General features: G+C 36.0%; 1 protein-coding gene across 2 annotated transcripts in view; it reads right to left on the reverse strand.

Moving 5' to 3' along the window:
• The window catches only part of Vps13a (vacuolar protein sorting 13 homolog A), a 221,262-nt gene that overhangs the window by 42,258 nt on the left and 166,083 nt on the right, over window positions 1–12,921 (reverse strand). For both annotated transcript variants that reach the window (XM_005352017.3, XM_026781029.1), the window contains exons 56-59: window positions 12,130–12,276; window positions 11,574–11,655; window positions 10,418–10,487; window positions 2,661–2,766 (exon numbers count right to left, since the gene is read on the reverse strand). In XM_005352017.3, coding sequence (XP_005352074.1) covers window positions 2,661–2,766; window positions 10,418–10,487; window positions 11,574–11,655; window positions 12,130–12,276 — 405 coding nt within the window. The remainder of the gene's footprint in view (window positions 1–2,660; window positions 2,767–10,417; window positions 10,488–11,573; window positions 11,656–12,129; window positions 12,277–12,921) is intronic.

Raw genomic sequence — 12,921 nt, forward strand, 5'->3', positions numbered from 1 at the left:
AAAAAAAAAAAAAAAAAAAACAAAAACAAAAACAAAAACAAAAAAACAATGAAAATGAAAAATTTATTCTTTGAAAGGACTGTAGAGGGAACTTTATTTCAGGATTTACCAAAAATAAATGGCTTATAAAGAAATACCATCAATAATTTTCTGCCAATAAACTAGAAAACTCAGGTGAAATAGACAGATTCCTAAAAATCACAGTAAAGTGGTGAAACTGACTCAAGAAGAAACTGACCATTTAAGATGATCTCTAAGAATTAACGTGTGACCCTAAAACTACCTGGAAGGGAAACGCTAGTATAGCTGCACCACCATTGAATTCTAGCAAACATTTCAAGAGGACCAGAGCTTCACAAATGTCTCCAAAAAGCAGAGGAAGAAGAGACATTTCCTAACCAATACTATAAAGCCATTACTATTCCAACATAAAAACCAAAATAAAAAAGACACAAGAAAACCATAGACTATTATCTTTTAAGAATATGAGCATAACAGTCTTTAGCCAAATACTAGGAAACCAAATTTGTCTGCATGATGTATATGAACAATACCAAATAAATGTACCAAATTAAATACACCGTCAAAAACTAGGAATAACTCAGGGTAACCTAACACTGAAAATCTTACTCTATGATCAGAAACAACCCACCAATGCATATTTCTCATGGCTGTTGAACATCTCACTAGCTTCAAGGAAGGCAAACAGGGATGAAAAAGCAAAAGCACACATATCAAAACCAAAGAAATAGAACTACTTTTCTCAGATGATCTGATGTTAAATAGGAAAGCCAAAAGATACATAATAGAGGCAACAAACTAACTCAGTAAGCTGTAAATGACAAGAGCTACACATGAACAGCAGTTGTATTTCTATATGTACCAGCATTATAACCCCACGCTGAAACTATATAATATAAACAACTTCATGCATAATAGCCCAGCAAAAATAAATACCTAAGAATACATTTACAGTGCAAAATATACATTCTGAAAATGACAATGAATTGTTTGAAGAACTTGACAAGCTGATTTTAAAATTCATATGGAACAGCAAGGGCTCAAGTTAGCCTAAATAATCTTCAAAAAGAGCAACAAAGTACTGGATCATACCCCAATTATGGAGCTCACTGACAATGAGAACAATTAAGGCTGGCAAAATGACAGACATACAGATTTCAGAAATAAAATTATTTATTTTTCTTGCAAAAAGAATCCAACTATGCAATAGAGGAACAAGCAGTGTTTTAAAACATGTTGCTGAGGCAGCTATCCGTTACTTCCAGAACTGGGGTCTTTATGTCACACATACATAGAAATAAGACATATGGATCAAAACTTAGCTGTAAGAGTTTAGGCTTTAAAGACTTAGCTACATGGTAAAATAGTTATGACACAGGATTTAGCAAATGATTTTTAAAAAGCATATTAAAAGCATGAATAATAAAAGAAAAAATATTTTGTACTTTCTTAACATTAAAAACTTCCGTTTTTAATAAAAAACAGAAAACTCACCAGAACATTAGAAAATGTTTGAAAAATCATATGGCTTGTCAAAGACCAATTAGGATGCACAAAGAACTCTGGAAATTCAACAGGAAGAAGACAGCCCATTATATAACCTAGAGAGCCTGAGCAGACACTCTCCACTGAAGATACACACATCCCTAGCACATCAAGAGATTCTCAGCAGGGGGCTAGGTTGGCTCAGTGGGTAAAGACACTGCCAGTGCCTATCTTGGCACTCACATGGAGAAGGAAGAGGACCAACTCCTGTGAGCTGTTCACTGACCTCCACATGCATGTTATGGCACACTCCTACCTCCCCACAAGTAAATAAATGTTTAAAAAAAACTAGCATCAATATATCAGACATACAAGTCCCAGTGAGGAGGGAGTTTCTACCCACTAGGATAGCCAGAACGAAAACCACAAACAGTAATTGTTCTAGGTAAGGATGAGAAATCAGAGTTCTCACATTCTGAAACTAAAGATGGTAAGATGGAAGAATGGCAGAGTCACTTTAGAAACAAAAATTTTAAAATGATTGAACACATGAAATTATCAGCAAATTTTTTAAAAGATTAAATTGATTAAACATAATTACTATTTACTTAGCAATTCTACTCCTAGGCACATATATATATATATGAAAAATGAATAGTCTAAGTTGACAGAAAATTATGTCCATAAAGAACATCATTGTTTTAGAAAAAAATGTAAAAGCAATCCAGATTCAAGTGAGTGACAAATAAACAGGTACAGTACAACAAACCCAGGTAAAGGATTGTTAGTTGAAATGACATGTTGATACATGATACAACACAGAGAAGCTCTAAAAACATGCCAAGTGATAGAGATTGAAGAGAGCTGGAGGGGAAATGGGGATGAATATATTTCATTGTATACATGTATGAAATTCTCATATATAAAAAAATAATTATGAACCAGCAGCACATGGTATGATTCTGTGCATGCAAATGTTACAGGAAGAAAGCACATTCACATTAATGTAGTATAAAAACATTTAAGACATGTTGAGAGACTCTTGCATTTGATCAGGTAATAACTACAACTTTACCTACAAAGTTTGGTAATATTTTCTTAGACTTTCTCTTTTCATATCCTTTCCTGTCAGATGCTGTCATTTTAAGTCTTACCTCTGTGTTCTCAGTCACCTCAGCTTTTGTGACAAGGTCTGCTATGGCATACACAAACCCAAGATCCAATCTGAGATCCATTTCTTGAATCAATACTTTGAAATACCTATATTAAAATGTAAGAAGCATTCAATTTTTTCATGTAAATAAATTAAGAAATTAGACGAAATAAATTAGAACTTTAAAACCTGGGACTAAAGAATACAATGAACCATGCTATAATTTAACATCAAGAAACTCAAAACATGAAAGTGGCCACAGAAAAGAAATTGACTTGTGACAACAGGTCATGGAATAGATCATTACATAACAACAATAATGAATAAACAAACTATATGTGGCAAATCATTACATCTAAATAAAAAATTTAATTAAAAAAGCAAGTCCTATAAGTCTTTTATAGTTTTAAATATTTTGAGAAAATTGGGCATCAATCCAGCTAGCTAGAGAGATGACCTCATTTCCTGCTCTTTCAGAGGATTTGGGTTTGATTCCCACCACCCACTGAATGCTCATAACTGCCTGTAACTCTAGTCTCACGGAATCCCATTTCCTCTACTGCCGCAGCAGGCACCTGAGATATAAAATGGTGTGCAGACATATATGCAGGCAAGATATTCATACTCATAAAAATAAAGGCATAAGTTTTAAAGGAAACTAGAAAATAAAAATAAAAGCAATTTAACTATGCATATACAGTCAAAATATATTTATTTTAAAATATATTTATTTTAAAATTTGAGCCGGGCAGTGGTGGCGCACTCCTTTAATCTCAGCACTCGGGAGGCAGGATCTCTGTGAGTTCAAGACCAGCCTGGTCTACAGAGCTAGTTCCATGACAGGCTCCAAAACCACAGAGAAACCCTGTCTCAAAAAACCAAAAAAAATAAAAAATGATTATCAGTGTGCGTGTGTGGGGGCCATGTGTACACAGTACATTGTGTAGCCAGTTCTCTCCTTCCACCATTATGAAGGTTCTAGGGATCAAACTCAGGCTTTACTAGGTTGTGATAGTGTCTTTATCCACTAAGACTTCTTCATAATACTGATCCATAATACTGCATTTATTTTAATTTTTTTATTGATATTTATTGAGCTCCACATTTTTCTCTGCTCCCCTCCCTTGCCTCTCTCCTCCCCTTTCAATCCTCCCCCAAGGTCCCCATGCTCCAATTCACTCAAGAAATCTTATCTTTTTCTACTATCTACTTCCAACGTAGATTAGATCTATATAAGCCTCTCTTAGTGTCCTCATTGTTGTCTAAATTCTCTGGGATTGTAGTTTCTAGGCTGGCTTTTTTTGTGTGCTTTATGTTTAAAAACCACCTATGAGTGAGTACATGTGGTACTTGTCTTTCTGTGTCTGGGTTACCTCACTCAAAATAATGTTTTCTAGCTCCATCCATTTTCCTGCCAAATTCAAGCTGTTGTTATTTTTTTCTGCTGTGTAGTACTCCATTGTGTAAATGTACCACATTTTCCTTATCCATTCTTCAGTTGAGGGGCATTTAGGTTGTTTCCAGCTTCTGGCTATGACAAACAAAGCTTCTATGAACATAGCTGACCACATGTCCTTTGGATATATACCCAAAAGTGGTACTACTGGGTCTTGAGGAGGTTGTTTCCTAATTTTCTGAGAAATTGCCACACTGACATCCAAAGGGGTTGTACCAGCTTGCATTCCCACCAGCAATGCAGAAGTGTTCCCTTCCCCCACCCCCCAAACCTCTCCAGCATAAGTTGTCATCAGTGTTTTTGATCTTGGCCATTCTTACAGATATAAGATGGAATCTCAGAGTTGTTTTGATTTGTATTTTTCTGATGACTATGGATGTTGAACATTTCCTTAAGTGTCTTTCAGCCATTTTAGATTCCTTTGTTGAGAGTTCTCTGTTTAGGTCTGTACTCCATTTTTTTTATTGGATTATGTAATCTTTTCGTGTCCAGTTTCTTGAGTTCTTTGTATATTTTGGAGATCAGACCTTTGACTGATGTGGGATTAGTGAAGATCTTTTCCCATTCTGTAGGCTGTCATTTTGTCTTGTTGACCGTGTCCTTTGCTTTATAGAAGCTTTTCAGTTTCAGGAGGTCCCATTTATTGTTTCTTTCAGTGTCTGTGCTGCTGGGGTTATATTTAGGAAGTGGTTCCCTGTGCCAATATGTTCAAGTGTACTTCCCACTTTCTGTTCTATAAGGTTCAATGTGACTGGCTTTATGTTGCGGTCTTTGATCCATCTGGACTTGAATTTTGTGCATGGTGATAGATATGGGTCTATTTTCATTCTTCTACATGTTGATATCCAGTTATACCAGGACCACTTATTAACTATGCTTTGTTTTTTCCACTTGATATTTTTTGCTTCTTCATCAAAAATTAGGTGTTCGACAGTGTGTGGATTAATATCCGGGTCTTCTATTTGGTTCCATTGGTCCTTCTGTCTGTTTTTATGCCAATACCAGGCTATTTTCAGTACTGTAGCTCTGTAGTAGAGTTTGAAGTCAGGGATTGTGATGCTTCCAGAAATTCTTTTATTGTACAGGATTGTTTTGGCTATCCTGGGTTTTTTGCTTTTCCATATGAAGTTGAGTACAGTTCTTTTGAGGTCTGTGAAGAATTTTGCCGAGATTTTAATGGGCATGGCATTGAATCTGTAGATTGCTTTTGGTAAGATTGCCATTTTTACTATATTTACCTACCCAGGAGCATGGGAGATCTTTCCACTTTTAGTGTTTTCAATCTTTCTTCAAAGATTTAAAGTTCTTGTTATCCAAGTCTTCCACTTGTTTGGTTAGAGTTACTCTGAGATATTTTATGCTATTTGTGGCTACTGTGAAGGGTGTTGATTCTCTGATTTCTTCCCCAGCCCTTTTATCATCTGTGTACAGAGAGCTACTGATTTCTTTGAGTTAATCTTGTGTCCCGGTACATTGCTGAAAGTGTTTATGAGCTGTAGACGTTCCTTGGTAGAATTTTTGGGATCACTTATGTAAACTATCATATCATCAGCAAACGAGAGTTTGACTTCTTCTTTTCCAATTTTTATCCTCTTGATCTCTCTTTGGTGTCTTATTCCTCTAGCTAGGACCTGCAAGAACGATATTGAACAGATATGGAGAGCGTGGAAAATCCTGTCTCGTTCCTGATTTCAGTGGAATCGCTGGGAGTTTCTCTCCATTTAGTTTGATATTGGCTGCTGGCTTGCTGTATATTACCTTAATTATGCTTAGGTATGTTCCTTGTACCTCTGCTCTCTCCAAGACCTTCATCATAAAGGGATGTTATATTTTGTTAACAGCTTTTTTGATATCTAATAAGATGATCATGTGGTTTTCATTTTTTTAACTTGTTTATATGGTGGATTATGTTGACAGATTTTCGTATGTTGAACCATTCCTGTATCTGTGGGTTGAAGCCTCCTTGATCATGGTGGGTGATGGTTCTGATGTATTCTTGGATTTGATTAGGCAGTATTTTATTTAGTATTTTTGCATCAATGTTCATGAGAGAGATTGGTCTGTAATTCTCTTTCTTAGTAATGTCTTTCTGTGGTTATGTATCAGGGTAATTGTAGCTTCATAAAAGAGTTTGGCAATGTTCCTTCTGTTTCTATTGTGTGGAATAATTTGAGGAGTATTGGTATTAGTTATTCTTTGAAAGTCTTGTAGAATTCTGAACTGAAACCATTTTGTCCTGGGTCTTTTTTTTTGGGGGGGGGGGAGACTTTTGAGGACTGTTTCTATTTCTTCAGCAGTTATAGGTCTGTTTAATTTGCTTATCTGGTCTTGATTTAATTTTGGTAAGTGATATTTATCCAGAAAGTTATCCATTTCCTTTAAGTTTTCCAATTTTGTTGAGTACAGGTTTTCAAAATAGGACTTAATGATCCTCTGTATTTCCTTCGTGTCTGTTATGTCCTCCTTTTCATTTCTGATTTTGTTAATTTGGATATTCTCTTTCTTTTGGTCAGTTTGGATAAAGGTTTGTCTATTTTGTTGATTTTCTCAAAGAACCAACTCTTTGTCTCAATGATTCTTTGTATTTTTTGTTACTATTTTGTTGATTTCAGTTCTCAATTTGATTATTTCCTGCCATCTAGTTCTCTTAGGTGAGTTTGCTTCTTTTTGTTCTAGAGTTTTCAAATGTTCTGTTAATTCACTAGTATGGGATTTTTTCAGCTTCTTTATGTAGGCATTTAGTGCTATGAACTTGTCTTTTAACACTACTTTCATTGTGTCCCATAAATTTGGGTATGTTGTGTGGTCATTTTCATTGAATTTTAGGTAGTCTTTAATTTCTCCCTTTATTTCTTCCTTGACACATTGATGATTCAGGTGAGCATTGTTTAATTTCTATGTGTTTGTGGGTTTTCTGGAATTAGCATTGCTGTTGACTTCTAGTTTTAAACCATGGTGATAAGTTACATTGAGTTATTCCAATTTTTTTTTTGTATTTGTTGAGGTTTGTTTTGTTACTGACTATGTGGCCAATTTTTAAGAAGGTTCCATGAGGTGCTGATAAGAAGGTATATTATTTTCTGTTTGGATGGAATATTCTATAGATGTCTGTTAAGTCCATTTGAGTCATAACATCTGTTAGTTCTCTTATTTCTATTCATTTTTTTGTCTGATTGACCTATCCAGTGGTGAGAGGGGAGTGCTTAGGTCTCCACTATTAGTGTGTGGGGTTTAATACATGATTTAAACTTTAGAAGTGTTTCTTTGAGAGGGTTGGAGAGGTGGCTCAGTGGTTAAGAGCATTGCCTGTTCTTCCAAAGGTCCTGAGTTCAATTCCCAGCAACCACATGGTGGCTCACAATGATCTGTAAAAAGGTCTGGTGCCCTCTTCTGGCCTGCAGACATGCACACAGACAGAATATTGTATGCATAATAAATAAATAAATTTTAAAAAAAGAAGTGTTTCTTTGACATATGAGGGCTCCCTTTATTTGGGGCATAGATGTTCAGTATTGAAATTTCTTCTTGATTAAAGTACCTTCGTCTCTTTTGGCTGATTTTAGCCTGAAGTCTATTTTGTTAGATATTAGGATAGTTACACCCACTTGTTTCTTAGATCCATTTGATTGGTATATTTTTTCCCAACCCTTTACTCTGAGACAATGTGTGTCTTTAAGGTTGAGATGTGTTTCTTGTATGTAGAAGAAGAATGGATCTGTTATCCAATCTGTTAGCCTGTGCCTTTTTATAGGTGAGTTGAGTCCATTTACATTAAGGGATATTAATGACCAGTGATTGCTATCTCCTGTTAATTTAGTTTTCATCGTTGGTGATGTTAATTTTGTGTGTTTTTTTCTTCTTCGGGATTTGCTTTTATGAGATCATCAATTGTCTGTGTTTTTGTTGGTATAGCCATCTTCCTTGGGTTGGAGTTTTCCTTCTTGTATTTTGTGTAGGGCTGGGTTTATGGCTAGGTATTGGTGAAATCTAGATTCGTTGTGGAATATCTTGTTTTGTCCTTCTATGGTGATCGACAGTTTTCCTGGGTATAGTAGTCTAGGCTATATAATGCATAATGCTTGACTATGTTCTTCTGGCTTTCATTGTCTCCAATGAGAAGTCAGGTGTAATTCTGATAAGTCTACCTTTATATGTTACTTGGCCTTTTTCCTTTGCAGCTCTTAATATTCTTTCTTTACTCTGTATGTTTAGTGTTTTGATTATTATGTGACGAAAAGACTTTTTTGGGGGGTCCAGTCTATTTGGTGTTCTATAAGCTTCTTGTATCTTCATAGGCATATCTTTCTTTAGGTAGGGAAGGTTTTTTTTCTATGATTTTGTTAAATAAATTTTCTGTGCCTTTGAGTTGAACTTCTCCTTCTTCTATACCTATTATTCTAAGATTTGGCCTTTTCATGGAGTCCCAGATTTCCTGGATATTTTGTGTTAAGCTTTTGTTAGATTTAATGTTTTCTTTAACTGATGAGTCTATTTCCTCTATTGTATCTTCAGCGCTTAAGATTCTCTCTTCCATTTCTTGTATTCTGCTGTTCACGCTTGCGTTTGTGCTTCCTGATCTTTTTCTCATGATTTCTGTTTCTGTAATTCCTTCAGCTTGTGTTTTCTTTATTGTTTCTATTTAAGTTTTCAAGTCCTGGATAGTTTCTTTTATATTTTTGATTTCTTTTTTTAGTTTTAAGTGATTTGCTGATATCTTCCAATTTTTTGTCTTTTCCTCAATTTCTTTAAGGGAATTTCTCATTTCATCTTTAAGAAATTCAAACATTCTCTTGAAGTTATTTTTTAGGTCTTTTTCATCTGGTTCATCTATATTTGGTTGTTCAGGTCTTGCTGTTGTAGGGTCTTTAGGTTTTACTGGTATTGTAGTGCTCTTTGTGGTGTAGCCTGTGATCTTACCTTTTTTACTCATCTTTTCCTCTAATAGGTGTGGTTGGGGCTGTTTGAGATTCTGTTAAATAATCTTCTTGGTGCCAGTGAATCCAAAGCTCAGATGGTTGTTCCTCATGGTACAGTGTCACAATTCTAATTACTCATTCATGTTTTTGAAGATAGTTCAGTGCTCCTGTGCTTTGCTCTGCTCCCTTGGAGTTTGCTGTTTTAGGCCTACTTTGGCCTATGTTGCTGGCTTTGATCTGATTCTGTAAATTCAGATCTGGATCCCATCCTGCAGAAGTCCCTGGCTTGGAGTTGGACCTGCTCTGGTGGAGATTGCTGACTCTGGATCTGGTCACTGGCTCAATCCTGATCTGCCAGTGTTCTGTGACTGGGTTGGCTCCCAGGACTGGATTTGGTCCTGGCTTCTGCTCCCAGTCAAGCTGGTTTCCTCAGGTCCTCTCTTTCTTAGGTGGCTCATTCAATCCCACTCCCAAGGAATTTGTTGCCCAAGGTAGAATTCCTTGCCTCAGGGCAACTTTGGCCTAGGTTGGCCTAGGTTACCAACTTTGACCTTTACCTGTAGATCCTGGTCTGGATTCCCTCCTGCAGAAGGCCCTGGGTTGGAGTTGGACTTGGAAAGGTTTCAGTTTCAGGTCTACTGCCTCGGAGGTCCCAGGCTTGGGTGTGCCTGGACCCACAAAGGACCTGCTTACTTCTTCAGAGGTTCCAGACTCACACTTGGACCTGCAGAGGTTCTAGGTTTCTGCCTATTCCCTTTGATGTCCCAGACCAATGCCTGAACCCACAAAGGTCCTGGCTCAGGCCTACTCTCTCTGAGGTCCCAGATTCATGCCTGGCCCGCCGAGATCTCTGGTTCCTGCCTAGTCCCTCGGAGTACCCAGGTTCACTCATGCCCAGACTGGCAGAGGTTCTGGCTCAGGCCTAGTTCCTGGGAGGTCCTAATACTGCATTTTTTAAAGCAGGGGAATTAGTACAATTTATCTCAGTGATAAGGAGGAAGAAATGAAGAGGGGAGTATCACACAGATGGATGCTGTGGTCCATAATCTGCTTTTGGAATGAGCAAGTTGTGAGTAAAGACGAAAATATTACTTTCGTTGCTGTTTCCAAAACAATGTATGGTCATTATAAATAATTTAAAACATAAAAAATGCATATACTAAAGAAGCTGAGATCCAGAAACAGCAATTGTTAACATTTAAGTATATTATACCAAAATCTTCTCTTTTAAGATTATCAAATGCTCAATAGATTTTTTTAACCTGTAAAATTTATTATCTTATACTTAAGTATTTGACTCACCTGAAATTTAGTTTTAATAAGAACAAAACTATTTAAATGTTCAGACAAAAAAGTAAACAAACAAGAAATATATGAAACACTTACTTAATGCGTGATATTTGGGAATGTCCTGCAGATCTCATGACAATGCTAACATCTGTAAAGGGCTTTGGTGCTGTGAAGGTTAAAAATATGATTATGCTCATCACATTTTAAGCCAAAGGATGGGCATTTTCATTCAATTTAATATACATGTCAATGGGAAATCAATCATGTAGTAAATCAGCAGCATTAATTAAAATTAATGACATCTACAGGGTCATTTAGTCTTAATTTCAGATCCCAGAATTATCTTTTTAGTTATTTAGTCACTTTAAGGATAACTAATTACAAAAATTAATGACTTTAAATTAGAAGAATGGATTAAAATCATCAGCAAATTGTGAAAACATATTCTAGAAACTACAGGGTTCACATTTCTAAGGGGATTAGTATATGTGTGATTAAAAGAGTTGAAAGAAATTATGAAAAAAGCCACTAAAAAGTATGAAGTTCATGATATGTGGTCTGTGGTGAGAATAGAAAAGGGGGGAAAGAGAGGCAGAGTGAAAGGTGGTAGGATTAAAAAGAAAATATAGTAAAGAGGCACAAACAATAAAGAGAGAAGAAGAATTGCAGAAGAGGAGAGAAAGGTTGAATAAAGAGTATCAGTTATTCTCATTTGGAGAACATAGAACTATTCAGAAAAATGCTGATTCTTGGGGTTAGAGAGATGGCTAAGGGTTAAGAGCATTGACTACTCTTCCCTGTACCCACACTGGGCAGCATACAATCTGTTACTCAAGTTTCAGGGGATCTGACCTTTTAGGCACCAGGCATGCAAACAGTGTATATATACACTCTCATGCACACACATAAAATAAACAGTAAAATCTTAAAAGTATAAATATAAATTTTCTCCTTGTTTATTCAGTTCATATATTATAGGTTAAGTAGTTTACATATCAGCAATATGGTTTAAACTTTCTATTCCTAAATCTCCAACACATACTTTTCTAAATAACCTTTCCCTCAGCATTCACATAATGTTCGAATGATTAACTCCTAGTCCTTCAGTAAGCAGCTTTATTATCTAATCTAGAAAAACTAAATTTAAGATAGCCCTCCCCACTCCACCCCCAAAATCGCCAAACAAAACAAAACAAAAGCAAAAACCTAGCCACACAACTATTTATACCACAATCTAAAAATAAACACAAACCTGAGTCCATGGTGACAGACTTTGGCGGTTTAATAGGATAAAACACGAAAGGAAAAATAGCACCATGAATCTGGTTTTGGATCTAAGAAGATGAAATATGAATCAGTATACATCATGTCACATACACAAGTTGACCAGGATACTAGAATTGCAGAACTAGAGTCAGACGTCAACACAGCTGACACAAGGTGAAGCTCAGTATACCCCTTCAGGTTTCCAACTTCAGTCCCACCCTCCTTTCACTTCCTCTTTATCGTTTGTCTACTTTCCTTCTCTCTTTCTCTCAAACTAGTCCTCCCTTCTGCATGACTTCTTTCAGTCTTAGACACAGTCTCATTCTGGAGCCCAGGCTGGTCTTGAATTCATGGTTATCCCAAGTTCATCTTATCAAGGGCCAGGATTACTGCCTGCATGTAATTCTGGCTTCTTTCCCAGTTTCTCAGTGTACTTTCTACTTTCTGACTTCTATCTTGCCTTCTTTGGCTTTGTATTAGATAAAAAAGATCAGGGGAACAAATCTGAGTTTTTATTGTTTTGCCTTCCTTTCCAGACTCACCTGTATTCTATAAATCTGAATTCTGAACGATGACTGGTGTGCAGATGTGTTATATTCTACTTTTAGTGCTGGGAGGTAATTTCTCCGTACAGCTATCACATGTGGTTGCAGAATTTTCATGTCATTGCCACTAGGTGTTAAGCGAACCTGAAAAAAAAAAATTATCCCCCAACAATGAGTTGTTTCTTTTTGACCATTGATTAAAATCATCAATTTATATGAAAATAACTTCAGGATACAGTAATTTAAAAAGTAAAGTCTACATACAAGGGTTGTGAGGTCAGGGAAATGAGTAGGAGCAAAATATAATGAAAAATATTCATTATATATACATATACCCACACATTCACACTGAAACCCATTACTTTGTATGCTAACTTAAAAAGATAAAGCTGTGCATGTCTGAGAGCATACACAGAGAATTGCCACCCTTAAGGATCGCTTAATCTACACAATGAGTTCTACGCCAGCCAGGGCAAAACTAACAGAACTGCAACAAACCAAAAATTAAAAAAAAGTTTTTAAAGTACAGATTTAAGATTCAAATTTTTATGTTCATATCCATAAAATGTAATATTCATACAAAGATTATAGCCTGGCTGCATTACTTTTTATATTTAATTACTAAAACTGACACTGACTTCAAGAAAATAATGCAAATCTTAAAATAAAAAAGATCTTGCTTCTTGCTACTTAAAAGAATTATTAGTCATTTCAGGTTCTTTATCCTCAGCTGTCCAGGAAACTAACTGGGGACCTCGGCTTGAGCTCCTGGGAGCCACTCTAGGTTCA

Source organism: Microtus ochrogaster, chromosome 8 (assembly GCF_000317375.1).
Source record: "Microtus ochrogaster isolate Prairie Vole_2 chromosome 8, MicOch1.0, whole genome shotgun sequence".
NCBI classification, from domain to species: Eukaryota; Metazoa; Chordata; class Mammalia; order Rodentia; family Cricetidae; genus Microtus; species Microtus ochrogaster.